The 24514-nt window shown below is 38.9% G+C and overlaps 1 protein-coding gene across 2 annotated transcripts; it reads left to right on the top strand.

Moving 5' to 3' along the window:
- Dck (deoxycytidine kinase) lies at positions 1-23687 on the top strand. Of its 2 annotated transcripts, none has more exons than XM_042678208.1 (7): positions 1-184; positions 5283-5398; positions 16318-16511; positions 17873-18032; positions 20053-20168; positions 20418-20508; positions 23067-23687. In XM_042678208.1, exons 1-7 carry the CDS (start codon positions 94-96, stop codon positions 23091-23093), a joined length of 795 nt encoding a protein of 264 aa, XP_042534142.1. In that variant the 5' UTR covers positions 1-93; the 3' UTR covers positions 23094-23687. The 2 variants fall into 2 exon arrangements, with proteins under 2 accessions (XP_042534142.1, XP_042534143.1); XM_042678209.1 differs by having other exon boundaries at positions 4-184; positions 17885-18032.
- Positions 23688-24514: the final 827 nt, after the last annotated feature.

Raw genomic sequence — 24514 nt, forward strand, 5'->3', positions numbered from 1 at the left:
CGGGCGAGCTCCGCAGCCAGGCCCGCGCGCGCACCTGCGGCCGCCTTCCCGTCCTCTCGGCCCGCCGCGTCCGAGGCCGCCGCCGGACGAGGCATGGCCACTCCGCCCAAGAGGCTCTGCCCGTCCCCCGCCGCCAGCTCGGAGGGCACCCGCATCAAGAAAGTCTCCATCGAAGGGAACATCGGTAAGGGGCTCCCGCGAGCGACCGGCCCGAAGCAGAGGGCATGGCGGCGGCCGGAGCCCCTGCGGGCTCCATCTCCTTGCTGTGCTCACGGAGGGAGGGCGTTCCTGTAGCCCGGCGGAGTGGACGCTCCCGCAGCTCCGCTTCCGGCCCGGCCCTGCCCCGCGCCGCCCCGCGCTGCCTTCCCGCCGCGGCCCCGCGCTGCCTTCCCGCCGCCGCCCCGCGCTGCCTTCCCGCCGCCGCCCCGCGCCGCCCCGCGCTGCCTTCCCGCCGCCGCCCCGCGCTGCCCCGCGCTGCCTTCCCGCCGCCGCCCCGCGCTGCCCCGCGCTGCCTTCCCGCCGCCGCCCCGCGCCGCCCCGCGCTGCCTTCCCGCCGCCGCCCCGCGCTGCCCCGCGCTGCCTTCCCGCCGCCGCCCCGGCCTTTGTGAGGAACCCGAAGGACCCCTGCACTGTTGGAAATGTAAACAGAATATTCTGGGGCCGGGGGCTTGTCGAGGGCGCCGGATCTTTGTGAAGTGTTACTAGGCCTAAGTCGCATCCTCCTCCTCCTGTTGGTGTTATTGTTATTGTTATTTCATAGAACTAATTGCTATCCTACCACATCTAGAGAACATTTCCCCAAGCTGCCTTTGTACTTTACAGACAGCTTTCTTCCCTTCAAGAAGGGAACTGCTGACCTGATTTTCTTCATCCCTGAAAAATTACCTTTGCCAGAATGTCATATTAATAGAATCATAGAGTATCTAGGTTTTTGTGACATTTCTTTTACTGAGCACGATGCTTTTGAGAGACCTCATGTTGCTTGCTGTTTTTAATTGGTGAGTAGTCTTCCATTGCCTGGATGAACCACAACCATTTGTGGACATTTGGGTTTATCTTTAGTTTTTAGTGATTGTTAATCAAACTACCGTAAATATTTAAGCACAGGGAAAGCAGCTCTTAATGGTCTCAATTAGGGTATCCCTCCCTCAACCTTACCAAATATCCAAGTAAACATTGAATCATGGTTCAAAGATCACTAGCATTTTTATTAACCCTGATTGGGCTCACCTACATTATGCATATCATTTGCAAGATGAATGTCTGTTCCTGATTCTTCTATATTTCCTAACACTGGAAACCCATCACTGATGGATGCTTCCTGTTTTTGATAGAAATTTTATTTTGGGGACAATCTGATACAGCAAATATTTTAATTCTTGCCGCAAAGTTTTTTTTTAAAAAGACAAGACAAGCAGAGGTTCTAAGCATTCAAAAGAACAGAAGAAATCTGAGCACACTCTCAAAGATTGCTCCAGACACCTTTCAGTGAAACAAACCCTCTTTTCCTGTCAGCAATCAGGATATCAGCATAACTCCTCACAGCCTCTGAATTGAAAAAGAAGGCCACAAGTAAAAAGTAGTTAGAAAGTAGGAGAAAGTAGTTAGACAAAGCTATCTTGAGAGTTAATTTGATGGACAGCCCCACAGATCAAATACCACTGTGTATTAGTCCCTTTTCTTCTGCAAGCCATTCAGGAAATACAATACCTACAAACTTTCCTCCAGCCATCTTTATTCTCAGGACCTGAAATAATTTCCTAATGTGTCACTCAACCTCCATTTTCTCTTAACTACTCTCAGACACATCTTTCTGTAAGTAAATTCATTTGTTATCCCTGCTTAAAATCCCTCATTGACTTTCTTGTTACTTACTCTAAAAGGAGCTGCATACTGATACATTTGCACAATATGAAGATGTGCACAGATTTGGGAAAACGAGGATTAAAACATTTTGAAATGTTTACATAAACATCTAAGTCGTTGGTTTCCAATGAAAAATCTGAAGGTCTGGTAACATTAGTCCTATATTTCTGTATAACACCAATTGGTATTTAGCCAGAGGGAGTGTGTAATCACTATATTTTGTGTTTCTTATTATATCACTTTGTCAGTTGCTGCTCATTATTTTTTAATGGTTCAAGTCTTTTCCACCTTACTATAGTACCAGGTCCAAATAAACAATGTACAGATTGTTAATCTGTGTAGAAGACTTGTTATACATTTCCTCTATTTTGGTCATTTTAGGTTTCTACTCATGAATTTTCTCTTGTCTTATATTACTAAAGTACAGTTTCACGTTCCATTTGTGGAGGCTTTATCTGTTCAGAATGACTAGTAGTATCAGAATAACTGCTTAGTACTAGGAATTTATTAGTTCCCATGAGTTTAAAAAATACTGACATGAACAAGGTACCAGTGACTCTTGCCTATAAGCCTAGCTTCTCAGGAGGCTGAGAATCAGAACCTTGGTTCAAAGCCAGTCTGGGGAGAAAGTCTGAGACATTCCATCTCCACAAAAAGCTAGGCTGGAGGTATGGCTCAAGTGGTGGAGCAAACTAGCCAAGTGAGACCATAGACTGTTGAGTTCAAATCCTGAAACGTGCAAAAAAAAAAAAAAGCACCTTGGTTCTTGTTCTCTTTCACCTTCATAGAATATGAATTCATTAAATAACATTTTCTAGCTCCCATTCCCTGTCAGAAGTTAAGGAAATAGATATTCATTTATGAATTACCACAGTGGTTATTCTACATGAATTAAAATTTTTTGAAATATGGTCACACTACTACTAGTCAGTATCAGAAGAAAGTTTAAAGTGTTAACCCTTAAGTGGTTTAAGACCGTTATTGGCCATTGTTTTAATGTGTTCCTTGGTTGTACTTTATTTTTTGGTGGGTCGTGGGGCTGGAACTCTGGGCTTAGCACTGTCCCTGCACTCTCCAGCTCAAGGCCAGTGCTCTACCGCTGGAGCCACAGCACCACTTCCGGTTTTCTGAATGGTTTATTGCAGATAAGAGTCTCATGGACTTTCCTGCCCAGGCTGGCTTTGAAATTCGATCCTCAGATCTCAGCCTCCTGAGTAGCTAGGATTACAGGCGTGAGCCACCAGCGCCCGGCTTGGTTGTTATTTCTTAACATATTCTCTTAGTGTAGCTCAGTGGGGTTGTTGATCATTGAAAATCATTTTTGTAAGTGCCCTACAAACCCTAACTTCACCCTTTGAATGCAAAATTTTAGGCACCAGTGCTTTTCCCACAGCAAACTGATTGCCACACAGTTTATCCTTAAATGTTTTTCCCGTTTTCTGGCAAAAAGGGCTTTTGTAGCAAGGTTTTGCTTCTGTTCTGTCCTTTTGTGCCACTCCTTTACCTCCTTTTTATGTTCTGTGTGATCTTTTCTCTTGCCCTGTATAATGTTGGAAGGTTGAATATTATTCTGCAAGTCAAAGGTAAGTTCTTTTGTTGCCCTCCTTTTTCCATTTCATAAGGCAAAAAATATCTTTGCTTGTGTATAAATTGAAATTATATGTTCTTGGGCAAGGGGAGAACAAGAACATATTGCTGAGCAGCAATGTCAAATATAACCACATTTGGTGGCTCTAGATAGAAAGGGTGTGGTGGTCATTAGAATCGCTGTACCCTATTAGATACTATGTCAGGATTGTCCTTACTATGAAACGCGACATGTTCTTGGCTAATTTAAAATTACTGTGTGCACAGTATATCCTGATTACCCCCTGCATATGTCAAAACTAAAACTTTCTTCCCTCAGCCTTCTCTCCCTCCCCCTCCTCCTCTCCCTATCTCCTTCCCTATTTCTCTACCTACCATGAAAATCCTGTAAAACAGAGTCATGAAAGCAAATGAAGAGAGCATGACATGTAGAAAGTGCTTTGCAAAACTGAATTGTTTCTATTGACCATAGTGTTAATTAGTTTCAGATAGTAATATTATTTCTTATTTTAAAACTAAGCATTGGCTATCTTTTCATATTGTTTGGACTAAGAGTATTGTACTTGCTTGGTTTGCTCGCTTGCCTCACATCCCACCACAAGAGCAACCTCCCCTGTTCTGCTGTTTGCTGGTTATGTTGGAGATGGAATCTCTTAGGCTTTTCCACCCTGCCTGGCTTTGAACTGCAATTCTCAGGATCTCAGCTTCCTGAACCAGGATAACAGCTTGAACTATCAGTGCCCAGTCTAATTAGTTTCTTCCTCCTCCTCCTTCTCCTCCTTCTCTTCCTCCTCCTCCTCCTCCTCCTCCTCCTCCTTCTCCTCCTCCTCCTCCTCCTCCTCCTCCTCCTCTCCTCCTCCTCCTCCTCCTCCTCCTCCTCCTTCTTCTCCCTCTCCTCTCCCTCTCCTCTCCCCCTCCCCCTCCCCCTCCTCCTCCTCCTCCTCCTCCTCCTCCTCCTCCAACTCCTCCTTTCTTCTTCCTTCTTCCTTCATCTCCTTCCTCCTCCTCCTCCTTCTTCTTCTGCCCAGTCTAATTAGTTTCTTCTTCTTCTCCTTCTCCTTCTCCTCCTCCTCCTCCTCCTCTTCTTCCTTCATCTCCTTCCTCCTCCTCCTCCTCCTTCTTCTTCTTCCTTCTCCCTTCTTCCTTCTTTCTTCTTCTTAATATATTGTTTTTTAAGACAAGGTTTCACTATGTAGCCCAGCCAGTCTTGCTTACCCCATCTTACTGCCTCAGCCAACCCAAATGCTGGGATTATAGGCATGTACCACCATGGTATAAGATAGAAGAGGAACTGATCTTTGTAGATAGAAAAAAAAAGAACTCAGGAAATTTTTGAGATGCAAGAGCTTGGAAAGACTGTCAGCTCATAACAATTAACTGGTTATCACAACTATTTTTATGAGGAGAGTACTTTATGTTCAGAGGCTTGGGAGCTGCTCAAATTCATGCAGCTAGTTAAGAGAGAAATAGCCTTAACTACTTCAAAAGTAGGTAGTAATTGATAATAATTAGTAGTTGGCAGTTGTTTGGCTAACGAAAGTGAATCTTAAGAAGTCGAATTTTTTTGTTGTTTTTCATGACACCTTGCCTGCGGTTTTACCAGATATTAAGTTCCTCTGTTCAATGACTAAACAAATGTGTTCAACAGAAGTGGGCAGGGACAGCCACCTTTCAGTTTTCATTTTAAAAAAATGCAGAGGAAGTTTAGAAAACTGAGTTTGGTGTTTTTAATTATCTTGTAAAACCTGAACCTGGTTACTATTTGGTTTTTTTGTTTTTTTCTTTCTGACAAGTTGCATTCCTCAATTTTACCTTTCCTGTCGTGACAGCTGCAGGGAAGTCAACATTTGTGAATATCCTTAAGCAAGTCTGCGAGGATTGGGAAGTGGTTCCTGAACCTGTGGCCAGGTGGTGCAATGTTCACAGTACCCAAGATGAGTTTGAGGTATGAAAAATAAAAGTGTTCTGGGTTAGAGAACAGGTAATGTATATAGTCTCTTGGCTTTTTTCAAATACAACTTTCCAATCTATCTTTACATTTGTATCTTTCTCTGGGTGGTCCTTACATGAAGAAAATTGAACTGTGTATGTAAGATTTACTCTCTATTGCATCTGAGTAACAAAAGTTAAAATGTTTTGAAGAATCTAATTAGAAATTAATTTTTTGAATGGATTTTTATTATTTGTTTGAAAACAACCAAAAAAATCCCACCCAATAACTGAGTTTAGTTTTCCTTTCCAGCCTTTTTTATAAGGAAAAAAAATTACCTTATATTTCTTTGTATTATACTAACATTTTTTTCAGACTTACTGTGGACACTTTTCACACTTTTACTCTGGACACATTTAGCACTTTTCCTTACTGCATTACAAATAAGGAAAAGAGAATTAAATAAATAAAATGATTAAATTTAATAGAACGTTTGGTTGTATGTGTATTAGCGTGATCTCTTAGATTTTTATTTCTAGAGAATTGAGACTTGATATTGAAAAAAGAAAAGAAATCTTTAAAAATAGAAATTTTGTTTAAATGGACAGAACATAGAAAAAATATTTTTTTAAGTGTAACTCTTCATGTGAGGATTTGGGGAATAATTGATTATTGAAAATGTAAATCATATATGCAAGAGAAATCACAATAAGATACTTTGTAGACTGAGTATATACTGGTTTGGGCTTGTTTTTATGGTACTGGAGATCAAACACAGTGGCTCTATTGCTTAAAACCCCAGCTCTTACATTTTTTTTTTTTTGGCCAGTCCTGGTGCTTGAACTCAGGGCCTGCTCATGGGCTTCTTTTTTTCAAGGCTAGCACTCTACCACTTCAGCCACAGCACCACTTCCAGCCTTTTCTGTTTATGTAGTACTGAGTAATAGAACCCAGGACTTCATGCATGCTAGGCAAGCACTCTACCACTAAGCCACATTCCCAGCTCTTATGTATGGTTTTGAATGACTAAGAATATTTTCTCAAACACCTGTTTACTAAGCATAGTTCACTGTAAGCCTGGTGCCCCAATTATCAGAATGTCTAGAAGTAAATCTTTTTTTTTTTTTTTTTTCGGGTCCGGTCGTGGGTCTGAACTCTGGGCTTGGGTGCTGTCCCTCAGCTCTTCAGCTCAAGGCTAGTGTTCTACCACTTGAGCCACAGCGCCACTTCCAGCTTTTTTTTTTTTTTTCTGCTTATGTGGTGCTGAGGAATCAAACCCAGGGCCTCATGCTCTACCACTGAGCCACCTTCCCAACCCTAGAAGTAAATCTTGAAGGGACTTCCCACTTGGACTCCATTTTGTTAATAAATTGATGTTTCTGATTTTCAGAAAAGGGCAAAGACTATTTTAAGAATATAAAGGAGGATAGAAATATATTTGTTTCTTTGAACATTTTTAAAAGTTGCTAACTATAGAAAAGAATGTGGGACATACCTAAACTTTGAAAAAGTTTTAAAGCTATTATCTTGGGTGGAGATGTGGCTCAAATAATAAAGTGCCTGTCCTGCAAGTATAAAACTTTTGAGTTCAGACCCCAGCACTGCTAAAAGTTAAAAGAGCTAATATCTCGATAGCTATCATCCAGGTGAAGGAATAAAATATTATCATTATTTTAGGAAACTTTATTCATCTTTCTCTAATTACATCTTAAATAAGAGCTCTAATATGTGAGATGGCTCCTAGTTAAAAATTGCTGGGCTGCAGTGGCTTACACCTGTAATCCAAGCTACTCAGGAGGCTGAGATCTGAGAATCGTGATTCAAAGCCAGCCCAGACAAGACAAGCCATAAGACTTTTATCATTAATGGGCCAGCAAAGAGCTGGCAGTGAAACTGGTTGAAGTGGTAGAGCACTAGCATTGTGCAAAAAATAGTTCAAGAATAGTACCCAAGCCCTGAGTTCAACTGCCAGGACCAGCAACAAACAACAAAATATATCATTGCTCTATCACTTAATGTTGGGAGTATATTAAACTTTTATTATGCTGCACAACAGAGTTTGGGAAACATTGTACTTATATACTTGGGAGTTAAGAGTTCAGAGGGATTAGTAAGATTATATGGAATCTAGAGGGATTAGTAAGATTGTATGAATAACTCATCATTAGACTATGACACACGGATGCATTTCTGTTCATTTTACTTGTGGCTTCATGAATCTGGTATTTCATGTTCATTGGATGGGACAGTTTCTTCCATGTATAGAGTCTGATCACCAAACTGGCTTTTTCAATTAGCATACAGATGATCCTATTATTACTATTAACATCAGGCAGTTCACTGTAACCCAGTTATGTCTCTGTTATGTTACAGTTTGGTTACCTCTGATATCCTTATAAACTTGGAGGATAGCTTTCGCGTGCGTGCGTGCGTGCGTGTGTGTGTGTGTGTGTGTGTGTGTGTGTGTGTGTGTGTGTGTGTGTGTATTTTTTTTTTTTTTTTTGGCGGTCATGGGGCTTGAACTCTGGGCCTGAGCACTGTCTCTCAGCTCTTCAGCTCAAGGATAGCACTCTACCACTTGAGCTACAGTGCCACTTCTGGTTTTCTGGTGGTTTCTTCGAGATTAAGTTTCCTGCCTGGGCTGGCTTTGAACCTCAGATCTCAGCCTCCTGAGTAGCTAGGATTACAGGCGTAAGCCACTGGCGCCCGGCTAGATTTCATATATTTTGTGTGCATATTAGGGTTGTAGTTTTCTGTACTCCCAGGAAGGGTTTCAGACGGGGAGAAAAATATTTTGGAGATAAGGTTATATAAGGTTAAGGTCAAGGTATCTGGGTAGCTTTCCCACACTTGGAGTATTTTCTTTCTTTTTTTCCTCCCCTTTGGCCTCCACTAGAGTCAAGAAGTTGTGTTTTATGGTAGAGTTCTTACCTAGTATGTTCAAGACCTGTGTTTGTTCCCTAGCACTACAACCACTCCCCCTCTCTCCCCCCCCCCCCCAAAAAAAGATTCATCCTAGAGGCATTTCCAAACTCATCTCTAGTCTCTTCCTTAGAGTATTATGTGAATTACTCACTAAATCTCCACTTTCTTATAATACTATCAAATAGTGAGAAGTGGACCTTTTTCAGTTCCAACATTGACCAGTAACTAAATGTGCACTTGCATAGCTTTATTTTTTTTTACTGTTTATTTTTTTAGCCTGCCACCTAGTGGCTGAAATGTTTCTGTACTGTCAATAGTCTTAACAGCAATTTTGTCAATTGTGTTACCATTAAGAAGCACAGCATTTTATAAGATTCTTGCCTTTCCCATCCCACTTTATTCCCCTAGTAAAGATGATTTTTAAAACTTGGTACTCAGATTATCAACCTTTGTTTTAAAGATTTATTTCAATTAATAATGTGCATTATTTGATGATTTATGTGATTTATGCCCAAACCTTTACTTAGTTCAGTTTTGAGATGGACAGGTATTAGGGAGAGTTTTTTTCTCTTTTTTTAAATTTTTTGAGCTGAATTCTTTGGGTGGATGCTGAGTAGTATTATTTTCTTTTTAAAAATTAATTTGTAAGACATTCATATGGTACACCAAGTGTTACTGCTAGTTAACATGTTACTACTAGTACTATATTTTTTGTCTTTGTTTTTGCATTTTTTGGGTTTGAATTTAGTGTCATGGTTCTTATTACTAGGCAGATACTCTACCACTTAAGCCGTATTTCCACCTGTTGACCTGTGGTCTTGAATTTATGCTCAAGTTAAACTAGATCTTGATTTTCCAATTTGTACTTCCTTTGTAGCCCTACCATTGTGCCCAGCTTTCTTTATTGGTTGAGATGAAGTCTTGCAAATTTTTTTGCCCAGGGTGACTTCAAACCATAATCTCCCAGTTTCTGCTTCCCAAGTAGCTAGGATTACAAGTATGGACCACTATGCCTGGGCTCTTTTTGAAAAGAAATTTTTTAGCAATAATCTTTACTTTCTATCAAATATCATAAAGCAACAATTAGCATGAGTTAGAACAGAATAAAAATTACCTGTAATCCTGCCACATCATATATTCAAGTAATAATTTAATGTGTTTAATATTAGTGAAGGATATAGTTTTAATATTTTTATATAAAAATTTATAAGCAATATATCATTATTTGCAGTTAAGAAAATGTTAAGAGATTACTGAAGGGGATGGAATTTATCCATAACTACAAATTCTACTTTAAACAACAAAATACAATTTTGGGGGGAAAAAGTTGTTAGAAATGTGTTGTAGAGTTGGGTATGGGGGCTCAGTCTGTAATTCCATCCCAGAGGAGGATGTTAAGGCCATCTGGGGATACATAGTTGCAAGAAAAACAAAACAAAAAAAGTACCATAAATGATTTTTACCTTACTATTTTTTTTTAATTTTTACTTTTATTTTTAAGGAGTTATACAAAAGGGTTACAATTTCAAGAGTCATGTTATGAATACAGTGCTCTAATGAGTAAAGAGATAATGTCATCCCTTCCTTCGCTTTCTCACCATTTTTGCCCTCCCATGCTTACCCACAAGTTCCGTAGTTCATTTTTTTACATAGTATATATTGAATACAATGATTGCGTTCCGTAGTTCATTTTTTTACATAGTATATATTGAATACAATGATTGCATTTGCTCATCCTTCCCTCCATTCGTGTGTACCCCCTTTTACCACCCCTAAAACAAAGAAGAAAACCTTATTTCCATTTCTTGGAACTTTTTTTGAAATAGTACTTTAGATGTCCAGAGGAGTTATGCCTTTGAATTCCTCCCCTACATATACCCTCCTTTAGTTAGTTTGTATGTAAATGCATAGAGTACCACATAAGTGGTTTAATTGTATTTTATATCTTGCTTTTATATATGAGAGAGAACATGCACCTTTTGCCTCTCAGCTTGGCTTACCTGACTTAATATGATTTGTTCTAGGTCTGTCCATTTCCCTGAAAATAACATAATCTTATTGCTAACGTATGAATAAAATTCCACATTTTCTTGATCCACTCATCTATTGTAGGGCATCTGGGCAGATTTGATAGCTTGCCTATTATGAATGGTGCAACATTGAACATGGATGTGCAAGTGCTTTTGCTGTATCCTGACTTGTAATCTTCTGGGGAGATGCCCCAAGAGTATGGCTGGATCATTGGGAAGTTCTCTGGTTAGTTGTTTAAGGAATCCCCAAATTGCCCTCAGAGTGGTTGCACTAGTTTACATTCCTACCAATGATGCACTGGGGTTCCTTTTTCCTGCCAACACTTGTTATTGTTCAAATTTTTGATGTTGGCCAATCTTACTGATAAGATGTGGCCTTGTTTTGTTGTTGTTGTTGTTGTTTGTTTTTCTTTTTATAGGTTGTAGAGTTTGAACTCTGGGCCTGAGCGCTGTCCCTCAGCTCAAGGCAAGTGCTCTACCACTTAAGCTATAGCACCACTTCCAGTTTTCTGGTGGTTTATTGGAGAAAAGCCTCAAAGACTTTCTTGCCTGGCCTGGCTTTGAACATCAATCCTCAAATCTCAGCCTTCTAAGTAGCTAGAATTTTAGGCCTGAGCCACCAGTACCAGCTTTTTGTTTTGATTTGCATTTTCTTTATAGCTAGGAATGTCGAGCATTTCCTCAAGTATTTATTGGCTATTCTGTAAATGAGTTTTCAAATGTAGCCCAATTTACCGTTTCTGTGTAGTGTTGTTTACTTAATATACATGCCTAATGGAATGATAACCTACTATTTGCCTAACAACATAATAGACATCTTGACACTTTTTTTTTAGTTAAGTCTGTATTCTAAGTTATTTCCTTAAAATAAATTCCAAACTCCAAATTTATTGAGCTAAAGGTACAGATTAAAAAGAATAAACACAGCCAAACTGTTCTTTGTATTATACCTGTAAAATTCTATTACAAAATTTTGCTTCAGTTTTAATTTGTGTATCCATTTTTAGAAGTAACACTATTTTTATAATTAGATGATGAGTCAGAATTATGTTTTTTGGTAAACTCAATGTACTTTTTTTTTTTTTTTTTTTTTGGTGCTGGTCTTTGGGCTTGAACTCAGAGCGTGGGTCCTATCTCTGAGCTTTTTTGCTTGAGGCTAGTGTTCTGCTTGAGTCACACCTTTGCTTCTGGCTTTTTTTTTTTTTTTTGGTGGCTAAGAGATAAGAGACTCATGGATTTCCCTTTGTGGGCTAGCTTTGAACCACAGTCCTCAGACAGCCTCCTGAGTAGTTAGAATTACAGGCATAAGCCACCACCAGTGCCTGGCTTTTTTATTTTTTTAAATTTTTTAAAAATTTAAAAAAGAGGGGTTACAATTACATGGGCAAGAAAATGAGCACATTTCTTATCAAGCATTGTAGCCTCCTCCTTTGTTTACCCTTCACATCCCCCCCCCCCCCCCCCCCCCCCCCCCCCCCCCCGCTCTCCCCACCACCAAAGTTGTAAAGTTTGTTTTCGACATGACAACTTGTACTTCTCATTGTTGCAACGGGTCCACCTGTATCCTTATTTAAACGACTTGTTTTTCCCCTTCCCCTCCACAAATTATACCGACATCAAATACAGTGAAAGCAGGGGTTACACTGTGGGGGAGGGACATACAAAGCAACAAAAAAATAATCTTATAAATGCATTAGAAACAAAGGCATGAAAGCAAAAAAAAAAACATTTAAATACATATCTAAGGGTTCATTTTCCTAACATCACCTTATCTGACCTTTTCTGCTTGACTCATACATATACTAGATATTGGCTTTTTTATTTTTTATTTGTTTTTATTTTTATTTTTTTTTGCCAGTTGTGGGGCCTGAACTCTGGTCCAGGGCACTGTCCCTCAGCTCTTCAGCTCAAAGCTAGTGCTCTACCACTTGGGCCACAGTGCCACTTCTGACTTTTTCTGCTTATGTGGTGCTGAGGAATCGAACCCAGGGCCTCATGCATGCAAGGCAAGCACTCTACCACTGAGCTACCTTCCCAGACCAGGCTTTTTTATTTTTTTAAAAACATAATTACAGTGTGTAAAATTTGCCATCTTACCCATTTTAAGTATGTGGCCTATTAGCATTAAGTATGCTTACGTTGTTGTAGAACAAACTTCCAATACCTTTAGTAACTTTTAAAACTAAACTCTATACCAATTAAACAACTCCCATTGCCTACTCCCTCCTTAGATGTTGGTAAACGTCATTCCACTTTCTTTATCTATGAATCTGATTTTAGATACACCAGAGAAGTGGAATCATATAGTATTTGTTTTTATATTTATTTCACCTAGCATAAGGCCTGATGCTGTGGTCTTTGTAACAATACAAATTTAGCATCTGTTTTAATGGACATTAAGTGGGAATTCAGACTTTAACTGGAAACCAGCATTTGGAGCTGTGGGTCAAGTGGTAGAGCACTAACCTTAAGCAAAAGAAGTTCAGAGACAATGCCCAGGCACACACACACAAAACAACACATTAATAAAAACTTTAAAAAAATGTGGCTAATAATTCAAGTACTGGTGGCCCACACCTGTCATCTTAGCCACTCGGGAGGCTGAGACCTGAAGATCACAATTCAAAGCCAGTTCAGGCAGGGAAGTCCTTTAGATTTTTGTCTCCAATTAACCACAAAAAGGGATAGGGGATATGCTAGGGCTCCTTGGTACAAATTGAAACTTCCTAAATATCCAGAAACACAACAAATCAAAGAAGGCTGGATAAATGGCAAAGGACATAGCTAGTAAGAGAAATAGAAAGCCCACAGATTGGGAGATCTTCACTAGCTATACAACAGGTAAAGGACTCATTTAAAAAAATATGCCTAGGGCTGGGAAGGTGGCTCAGTGGTAGAGTGCTTGCCTTGCATGCATGAGGCCCTGGGTTCGATTCCTCAGCACCACATGAGCAGAAAAAAAAAGCCGGAAGTGGTGCTATGGCTCAAATGGTAGAGCACTAGCCTTGAGCTGAAGAGCTGAGAGACAGTGTCCAGGCCCAGAGTTCAGGCCCATGACTGGACCCCCCCTCCCCCAAAGAAAAAAAGTATATATACCTAGAGCTCAAAAAATTAAATCCCCCAATAAAAAATCCTATAAGAAACACCATTAATAAGTGGGCTAAAGAATTAAAAAGAGACTTCACTGGAGAAGAAATAAGAATGGCCATTAGACACATGAAGAAATGTTCAACATAAAAGAAATGCAAATCAAAACCACATTGAGATTCTGTTAGAATGGCCATTATCAAAAAAATGAATAATAGTAGATGCTAGCAGGGTTGTGACCCAAAGGCAACTCTGTACACTGTTGGTGGGAATGTAAACTGAGCAACCACTCTGGAAAGCAGTATGGAGGTTGCTCAAAAGACTCAACATAGTCTACCTATGATCTAGCAATCCCACTCCTGAGCATTTGCCCAAATGAACACAAACATGGCCACACCAAAGTACCAGCACAACTATGTTCATTGCGGCATTTTTTTTTTTCAGGCAGGAAGAAAAGTATTGTTTTACCTAACTGCTGCCCCACTGTGCATGGTGGAGACCACATGGCCAAAGGAGCAGCATTATTTACCATAGCTAAGATACGGAACCAACCCAGATACCCCTCAGTAGATGAATGGATCAAGAAAATGTGATATATGTATACATTGGAATGCTGTGCTTCCATCAGAAAAAATGACATCATCCCATTCTAAGGAAATGGAAAGACTTGGAAAAAGTCATATTAAGTGAAGTAAGACAGGCCCAAAGAAACAGGTCCATGTTTTCCCTCATTTGTAGTAATTAGTACATGTGTAGGAGAGTACTAGCAGAGGATCACATTAGCTCAAAAACTATGTACATACGACCATATAAAATAATGCTAATAGAAATAAACTCCAAGATATGGAGACGAGGTTTTTTGTTTTTATTTTTTGTTTTTAATGTACTGTGTGAAGTTATTTCTTTTTTCTTTCGTTTCCCCCTCCCCTTTTGGTTTATTCCATTATCACTGTTTTTGATTTTTGTACCCTGTGTCTAGTATATATGTTTATCTGATTTTGGAAAGAGAAGGAGAATAATGAAATGGTGAGACAAAAAACAGCGATATTCACAAAACACTGTTAAAAATGAACTTTACACCTGGGGGAAGGAGTCAGGGCGGGGAGGGAAGGTGGGAGAAAAACAAGGGAGGGGGTAAGTGTTCAACAAGAAATGTACTCATTACCTTACTTATGTAACTAACCCCTTTGTACATCACCTTTACAATAAAGTTAGAAAAAAAAATCTGATGAAAAAAGAAAATTTGGGGCTGGGAAGGTGGCTCAGTGGTAGAGTGCTTGTGGCTCAGGTAGTAGAGTGCTAAGTGGTTGTGTGTGTGTGTGTGTGTGTGTGTGTGTGTGTGTGTGTGTGTTTTGTGTGTATTGCCAGTCCTAGGGCTTCTTCTGCTCAAGGCTAGAGCTCTACCACTTGATCCACAGCTTCACTTCTGGCCTTTTCTGTTTATGAGGTACGGAGGAATTGAACCCAGGGTTTCATGCATGCTAGGCAGACACTGTACCACTAAGCCACCTTCCCAGCCCCTAAGTTTTTAAAGTATGAACTCATTTTTACCTGCCATTTGGTTTGTGTGTTCAAACAGTCCTTTTTTAACCTGTGTCTGTTGGCTCCTTTGCCTTTCACCCAGTAGTCTTTGATAGTTTCCTTGCTTACTGGAACTCATCTTGAACATTTCCTTTTCCAGACCTGGAATCTGGTCAGTGGGAAATGAATGATAGAGATCATAATCTAGATGCTATTTTTGCTTATTTTTACGGGGTTTATCATTGATGATAGACCTTTTTGTGGACAAAGCTGGGAAAACTTTTAGAGAAAAAAATAATTCATGAGTTCTAGGTGCTATTTGCAATTCAGTTGTAAGGTTACAAAATTTTTACCTATTTTTTATATAGGTTTTCCTTTTTTCCCCTCAACACTAAAATATGGGTTATAAAAATGTGATTATTTAAAGGTAAAAATTTTAGATTTGTTTTGTAATATAAAATACAATATAAAATAATATAAAAATACAAACGCTAGTATTTAAAGGGGCCTGGAATCTAAGTAAAATAGTCCTCCATTTACTCCAACTTCTGATAGTTCAGTTCTGGTTTTTCAACTTTATGATGGTTCAGAAGTGACACAAATTCAGTAAAAGATGTACTTTAGTTTTGCACTTGTCACAAGCTAGGGAAATATGGTATGATATACTCTTATACTACAGCAGTGAGTCATAGCTCCCAGCTAACTACATGACCATGACACAACTTGTCCTCTAATGTGTACTGTGGTATTTGAGATGTTGGGTATAGGCACTGCATTTTCAGCTTACAGTTGGCTCACCAGTACTCAACCACATTGAAAATCAAGTCCCTTCTGTGAACTAAGTCTGTTAAAGAATCATCTGGGAATAGTGGAGGCTGATAAATAGGAGAGCTTATATCCTTCTTGATGGAGAAATGTATGAGTTGGCTGTAGCTGATTTTCATCCCAAGGAATATTAGCACAGGGTGGCTTGTTTTTCTCTATTAAAAAGAAAAAAAAGCTATAAATCTAAATATTTATTAGGATGACAATTCAGTTCACTTATTTATTTTTGATGGGACTGGGGCTTGAACTCAGAATCTCACACTTGCCATGTAAGCACCATACCACTTTACCCACACTCTCAGCCCCAAATTTTAACAAGTTAATTTTGGACAAGTAATTTCTACAGATTGTATGTGCCCTCTTGCGAGGAAGATCTTTCAAGCCTCTGGTAACTCAATACTGGGAAAGAGTAGGGGAAATGAGGATATAGTATTTTTTCATTTGGCTAATGAATCATATATTTACATAACTTCATTTGAACCTTTAAAATAATTAAAATAGCCCTATTGGTCATTAACTTTTTTTCTTGTTGCAAATTTAAAATAGGAACTGACAACATCTCAGAAAAGTGGTGGGAATGTTCTTCAGATGATGTATGAGAAGCCTGAACGGTGGTCTTTTACCTTCCAATCATATGCCTGTCTCAGTCGGATACGAGCTCAGCTTGCCTCTCTACATGGCAAGCTTAAAAATGCAGAGAAACCTGTGTTATTTTTCGAACGATCTGTATATAGTGACAGGTATGTAAATGTCTTAAACTTGGCCATTCAGTCTTGACTCAGAACTAGACATTTTTTTCCATTTCCTATGAATCAGGAGTTCAGTTGGAAATGTGAGATAGAAAATGATTTACTAGCCAGGCGCTAGTGGCTCATGCCTGTAATAGTTGCTACTCTTAGGAAGCTGAGACCTGAGGATCATGATTCAAAGCCAACTCAGGCAGGGAAGACTGTGAGACTCTTTATCTCCAATAAACCACTCGGAAAACTGGAAGTGGCGCTGTGGCTCAAGCGAAGAGCTGAGGGACAGCGCCCAAGCCCAGAGTTCAAGCCCCATGACTTATATCAACAACAAAAACAAATGATTTAATAATTCTCATTATTCTGGTACTGATGACGTTGAGAATGTCTAGCATTTATAATGCTTAGTTTCTATGAAAATTCTAGGGAGTAAGGTGACCATTCAGATTTGTACAGCGCTTTTTTTTATTTCTTTAAAAAAGCTTTTTAAAAAAAAAAACCCTTTTAATCCTCTTGGGATTTCTCATCTGCCTGATTATACCTATGTTCCAGAGAACTCTTAACTATAGCAAGGAGATAAAAATTAAAAATTTGAAAGGGGGCCTTAGAATTTCCCTATATAACTATAATTCTTTTGACCTCAGAATTGAGAAAGGTTCTGAAATGTTTGGCTCCCAGGTCCCCTTTTTTGTTGTTGAGGAGTCAAAAAACTATGTTGCATTGATATTTACATTAGATACTACATTCAGAATTAAGATTGAGAAATAAAAATGTTTGTTTAAAGTTAGCAAATAAAATTGCAAAGAGCAAACTCATTAACATTTCATACTTCTGACATTTCCTATTTCTGACAAAAATTAAAATAATATTGCTTATGTTTCTGTAGATCTCTAATGTCTGATTTAATGGAAGATAGCTACATTTTCATTTATGTTTTTGCTTTAATTTGTTATAGTATATTTTTTGGTTTAAATATAGCAGTATATCAAGAAATCTGACAGAACTTTGGGGACCTTAGAGACTTCCAAGAGTTCTTTATACCTTTGGCCAACAAAATAATCTCCTATAGTTGTAGAGATTCTTTTTTGTTTGTTTATAGACACTGTCTTTCTCTTTGTGGTTTTTTTTTTTTGTCGGTCATGGGGCCTGAACTCTGGGCCTGGGCGCTGTCCCTCACTTCTTCAGCTCAAGGCTAATGCTCTACCACTTGAGCCACAGTGCCATTTCTGGCTTTTTCTGCTTATGTGGTACTGAGGAATAGAATCCAGAGCCTCATGCAGGTGAAGCAAGCACTCTACCACTGAGCCACCTTCCCAGCCCTCTTTTTGTTTTTTATTGAAGTGATATATGCATTGATGGAGATTCTCTTTCAGGTATATTTTTGCATCTAATTTGTATGAATCTGACTGCATGAATGAAACAGAATGGACAATTTATCAAGACTGGCATGACTGGATGAATAATCAATTTGGCCAAAGCCTTGAATTGGATGGAATCATTTATCTTCGAGCTACTCCAGAGGTGAGACCCAATAAATATTTGTTTGTTCCATTTAAAATTTAAGGATTACTCAGATCTTTTCAGTGGTATGTAGCATAATTTCAACTCCATCCTCCCATCCTCCATCTTTTTTTCTCAGCAAACTAGAAGCCCAAATGTTTTACATCAAGTTGCTCTTTAAAAAAAAAAATGCAATTTCATTGTTACTATTAAGGTATTGTACAGAGGGATTACAATTCCATAAGTCAGGTAATAACTACAATTCTTCTTGGACAGTGTCACCCCTTCCTTCACTTTCTCTCAGTTTCCCCCTCCTGTCCTTGCCCACAAGTTGCATAGTTCATTTTCCACATAGTATACACTGAATACCACCGTTGCATTTGTTCACCCTTCCTCCATTTCCTTTTGCCTTTCCTAAAAAGATAAAAAAAACAAACAAGGGGCTGGGAAGGTGGCTCAGTGGTAGAGCGCTTGCCTTGCATTCCTGAGGCCCTGGGTTCGATTCCTCAGCACCACATAAGCAAAAAGAAAAAAGCCGGAAGTGGCGCTGTGGCTCAAGTGGTAGAGTGCTAGCCTTGAGCTGAAGAGCTGAGGGACAGCACCCAGGCCCAGCGTTCAGGCCCCATGACTGGACCCCAAAAAGCAAAAAAAAAACAAAAAAACAAAAACCAATCTAAAAAGCAACACCAACAGTAGCAACAACAAAAAAGAACTTACCATGTTTCCATTTCCTGGAATTCATTTTGATAAATAGTATTCTAGATGATCAAGAGTAGTTACACTATTCTGGGTTTCTCCCTGAAGAATATCTTCCTTTAGTCGATTGTGTATACAATGCCTAGAGCCCTGTATAATGATCACTTCCAGTTGTATTTTAGATCTAACTTCCACATATAAGAGAAAACATGCACCATTATCTCTCTAAGCTTGGTTTACCTCACTTAACATGATTTGTTCTAGATCCATCCAAATTCTGTGCATAATCTTATTCTTTTGTTTTTTATTGTGAAAATACTGTACAGAGAGGTTACAATTACAGGGACAAGATAATGAGTACATTTCTTATCAAGCATTGTAGTCTCCTCCTTTGTTTCCCCTTCCCATCCCCCCCCACCCCTCCCCCCCCCACCCCCCCTACAGTGATATTTTATAATCGTTAGGTTAACAACAAAGCAGAATTGATAGATGGGCATACTTTTATCATTCCTTTAACTTTATTGTGTTTGATGATACTGGGGCTTGAACTCAGTTTCATGCTTGCTAGGCAGGCATTCTTGTTCAGCTGTGCCTTTAGGTCTGTTTTGAACTTTTTATTTATTTTATTTTTTTTGGATCTGGTCATGGGGCCCGAACTCTGGGCCTGGGCGCTGTCCCTAAGCTCTTCAGCTCAAGGTTAGCGCTTTACCACTTGAGCCACAGGGCCACTTCCAGCTTTTTTCTTTTTGCTTATGTGGTACTGAGGAATCGAACCCAGGGCCTCATGCATGCAAGGCAAGCGCTCTACCACTGAGCCACCTTCCCAGCTCCTGTTCTGAACTTTTAAAATAGGTGTTTAATGAAATCCTCCTTTCTTTTATTATGTATTTTTACTTTTATTTTTTGTCAGTCATTTGGCTTGAACTCTGGGCCTACTGTCCCTCAGCTCTTCAGCTCAAGGTTAGTACTCTATCACTTGAGCCACAGTGCCATTCCGGCTTTTTTTTTCTGCTTATATGGTGCTGAGGAATGGAACTGAGGGCCTCATGCATGCAAGGCAAGCACTCTACCATTGAGCCATCAGTCCTCCTCCTTTCTTTTAAACCAAATTTACATTGATTATTATATTTTATGTTTAAAAACTTACTTGGATTTACTTGGAAAGTACGGCTTAGTTTAGAGCTGCCACATCATTGGAAAAGCACATAGAAGGATCAAATAAACCATTTCAACTTTGTAGAAGGATCAAATAGAGATTTTGGCTAGTGTAACTAGAAAAGAAAATTGTAATGAAAGGTAATAATAATTGTTCCTTGACTTCCTTTTTTCTTTTTGATTCTTTAAGAAATGCTTGAATAGAATATATTTACGAGGAAGAAATGAAGAGCAAGGCATTCCTCTTGAATATTTGGAAAAACTTCACTATAAACATGAAAGCTGGCTCCTGCATAGAACATTGAAGTAAGACTTTCTTCTTTTTTGTTTGTGAGGAGAATCAAAAAGGTTTTATATATTCTGTACCTGAAACTTTTATTTATGTCGAGTAAATCTACTTGTAAAAGAATGGACTACCTGCTGTATTACTTGAAGGATGTCTGGTGTATAATGGCAACATTCTTGATTTTCAAATGACTTAAGAATGAATTTTTAATGTTTTGCTTTTACTTAATGTTTTTCTGATTATTTTTTTAAAAAAATCTTTTAAAACAGAACCAACTTTGATTATCTCCAAGAGGTGCCTATCTTAACATTGGATGTTAATGAAGATTTTAAAGACAAGCATGAAAGTCTGGTTGAAAAGGTAGATTTAGACAATCTAATACTTACTTTGTCTTGTCAAAAAGTATACTATCTTGTGAGGAAATGTTCTAGCCATAAAAACACACATGCCATGCATTGATGGCTCACACCTGTAATCCTAGCTATGCAGGAGGCTGAGAGCTGAGGATCATGGTTCAAAGCCAGCCTGGGCAGGAAAGTCTGGGAGACTCTTATCTCCAATAAACCACCAGAAAACCAGACGTGGCACTGTGACTCAATGGTAGAGCTCTGGCCTTGAGCTGAAGGGCTTAGAACAGCTCCCAGGCCCACAGTTCAGGCTCCATGACTGACCAAAAAAAAAAAAAATTATACACATAATATTATATTAAGAGACAGTTAAAAGCTGAAGAGGACTTTGTTTACTGTCCAATCCTGAGCTTAAATTTTAGCTTTATGACTTGAGCTAAAAGAATCTTGTTCATTCTCTATTATTTTCTTGGTAACAGGGTAATTACAGTAATACATTCTTTCTTTTCTTTTTTTTTTTGGGGGGGGGGTGTCCGGTCATGGGGCCTGAACTCTGGGCCTGGGCGCTGTCCCTCAGCTCTTCAGCTTAAGGCTAGTGCTCTACCACTTGAGCCACAGCTCCATTTCCCACTTTTTTCTTTTTGCTTATGTGGTGCTGAGGAATCGGACCCAGGGCCTCAGAGTCATGCAAGGCAAGCATTCTACCACTGAGCCATCTTCCCAGTCCCAATACATTCTTACTGCCTTCTAGTCTGCATAGTTCTTTTTTCTCCCTCTTCCCCATATCACCAATATTTAGGGTGGGGTTTTTTGTGTGTGTGATACTGGAGTTTGTAGGATATATTTCTCAATCTTATCCAGTTAGCTGAAGTCTTGAGATTAAGAAATTTTAGCCAGGTGCCAGTAGCTCATACCTGTAATCCTAGCTACTCAGGAGGCTGAGATATGAGGATCACAGTTCAAAGCTAGGCTGGGCAAGAAAGTCTGTGAGACTCTTATCTCCAGTTAACCACCAGAAAACCGGAAGTGACGCTTAGCTCAAGTAGTAGAGAGCTAGACTTGAGCTAAAGAGCTCCGGAACAGCATGCAGGCCCAGAGTTAAAGCCCCACAACCAACAAAAAAAGAGAAAAAAATTTAACTGAGTTTTGTTTGGTGTTATGTCACATATGAATTGGCATTTCCTAGTTACTGAGGCAGTCTCTTAATTGAGCTAATGTAACCTTCAGATAACTGGGAATTGATTACATTCTAAATGAAGGTGCCATACTGATAAAGGGATAGAAGAAAGGGAGAAAAAAATCTATGGATAAAACATTTGAGGCAGTAGTAGTGAGAATTGTAGAACAAATACCTTTCAGCCCACATTAATTAGTGTTCTAAAGTCTGAAAAATCATAGTTATTTGCTTTTTAGTTTTGAGAGGAATCTGTGTATTTTTTCTTCCTTTCATAATGTATCTGCTCTTTAATATTATAGGGACTTGATATTTGTAATGGATATATCTCAGAGGTTTTTTTGTTTTGTTTTGTTTTTGTCAGTTGTGGGGCTTTGAACTTTGGGCCAGGGCGCTATCCCTCAGTTCTAAAGCTCAAGGCAAGCACTGTACCACTTCTGGTTTTCTGGTGGTTAATTGGAGATAAGAGTCTCACAGACTTTCCTGCCCGGGGTGGCTTTGAACCACAATCCTTCGATCTCAGCCTCCTGAGTAGCTAGGGTTACAGTCGTGAGCCACCAGCGCTCGGCTACCTCAGAAATTTTCGAAGTCTCAATATCTCAATATCATTATAGCATCTGGTTGTTTTATTCAGCTTATAGAGAAAAGTGTATCTGAAATTCAGATTATTCTTCTATATTCTTCTATATTATTCTTCCTATTAATGATGTTAAGCCTATAGATCAGTATTCACTTAAGATACTATTAAATGAAATAGTGTACCAACAGCAAGCCTTCAGTATAATTCAATCTGTAAAACCACTTTTAAATTTTATCTAAAGCTTCTTTGACCTAAGTCATTTCACATACTTGGTTTTACTTTTATTAATAGTGCTACAGTTAGCTTTCTTTTTTTTAAGGTATATTTAACAAGGCAGTAAATCTGTCTTTTCAGAATTTTGTGTAGTCTAGAATATATAGAGAATTGGGAATCTTGGATTGTGGTGTCAGTATGTTTGCTGGGTTCATTCAGAATTTATGTAAACCCCTTTCATCCCTGTTAACAATGTAGACTGTACCTGTCTTGATTGGAAATTGGTGCTTCTGAAACATTACAGTCTAATAAACAACTGAACTTTAAAGTTGTTTAAACTATTATAGCTATTATCAGTATCAAAGCAGCACATATTTCTAGTCAATGGTATTTTTAAAAAGAAGTTACAAAACTAGTGGCAAAGCTCTTTAGAATTGCGTCAATCTTAGATATAAATTATGTAACCCCTATAATGACATATTAGGTCATTCAGCTCTTAGCACTAGTAGTATCTAACAGTATTTCTTTGTAAAGTAAATGCTATGGTATTGTGATAGAGTTGGTCAAGAAATGTATAATTATTATTATTTTTTATTTTCCTTAGGTCAAAGAATTTTTGAGTACTTTGTGAAGTTGTTGAAGACTACAGACAACCAAATGTTTCCATGTTTAAGCCTTGTGTATCTTCAAAGCTTACTATTCATACAAATATCTTTATATCTTTAAAAGACTTGGATTTTTAACTGTTTTTGTTCTGGGGTGGGGCTGTGGTTTTTTTGTTTTGTTAGGTTTCTTCATGAATCCTGTATAAAACTTTTTAACTAGTTTCCTTCCCTTCCTACTTAATTCATTCCCTCCCTTCTTTGGTTTAAAAAAACCAGAACTATCTAATTCTCTGGAGGTAAATGGATCCAGAATCAATATAGTGAGTGGCTAAACTACATCATAAAAGACACAGTCTTCTCTTGTCTTTCCTCCTCAGTAGGTAGACAATTTTCCCTGGTGCTCTCACCCCACTGGTGACCAGTTCTTAATTGGAAGCCTTATATAGTAAAATGGTGTGTATCCTGTGTAAATTATATGCCAGTTAAAAGTTGAAAGAATTTGAAAATTGAGTGTTGGTCATGGCTATAACCCTATGTACTAAGGAGATTTAGGTCTAAGGATTGAGGTTTGAAGCCACTCTGGCTGACAAATTCAAAAGACTTATCTCCAATTAACTGCCCAGCAGGCTGGAAGTAGAGATGTGGCTCAAGTGGTAGAGTACCAGCCTTAAGTGGAAAAAGTGAGAAGTAAGACCTTGAGTTCAAACCCTAGTTTTAGCATACAAAAAGCAAAAGTTGTTTGGTCGGTCATGGGGCTTGAACTCTGGGCTTGGGCACTGTCCCTGCACTCTTCAGCTCAAGGTGAGCGCTCTAGTGCTTGAGCCACAGCGCCACTTCCGGTTTTCTAGTGGTTTATTGGAGAAAAGACGGACTTTCCTGCCCGGGCTGGCTTTGAACCACAATCCTCAGATCTCAGCCTTCTGAGTAGCTAGGATTACAGGTGTGAGCCACTGGTGCCCAGCTGTAAAGTAGAATTTTAAAAAATCTTTAGAATAAGAATTCTTACATATTTATCCTTTCTTAGTTGTTTTGGAGATTGAACGAAAGGCCTCTTGTGTATTAGACAATTTAAACCACAAACCTCTAAAGTTTTCAGTGCTTTTGACCATGTAATTTATTTTAACAAGACCAAATTTAATATTTAATTTCTTCACTGATATTTATTAATATCTGTAACACATTTATAGAGGAGCAAGTTAAACTTTGTTCCCAGTTTAGTAATGGAATAATCTATTTCATAAATATTTAATCTTTGCTTTTGCTTTTTTCTTCTGTGATACAGATGGATAATACTTTGTGCATCCCCCCCCCCCCCCCTTTTTTTTTTTCCTCCTCTCTCTGTGCTAGTCCTGGGGTTTGAACTCAGGGCCTGGGTACTGTCCTTGAGATTTTTTGCTTAAGGCTAGTATTCTACCTCCTGAGCCAAAGCTCTATTTCTGACTTTTTA

Source organism: Dipodomys spectabilis, unplaced genomic scaffold (assembly GCF_019054845.1).
Source record: "Dipodomys spectabilis isolate Male_0828 unplaced genomic scaffold, ASM1905484v1 ptg000043l, whole genome shotgun sequence".
In the NCBI taxonomy this organism is placed as follows: Eukaryota; Metazoa; Chordata; class Mammalia; order Rodentia; family Heteromyidae; genus Dipodomys; species Dipodomys spectabilis.

Excerpts from the sequence above, each read along its gene's own strand:
- Dck (XM_042678208.1), top strand. The coding sequence starts at position 94 with ATGGCCACTCCGCCCAAGAGGCTCTGCCCGTCCCCCGCCGCCAGCTCG. Across the intron at positions 185-5,282 it reads CTCCATCGAAGGGAACATCG|CTGCAGGGAAGTCAACATTT; the intron begins GTAAGGGGCTCC and ends CTGTCGTGACAG. Across the intron at positions 18,033-20,052 it reads ATCTTCGAGCTACTCCAGAG|AAATGCTTGAATAGAATATA; the intron begins GTGAGACCCAAT and ends TGATTCTTTAAG.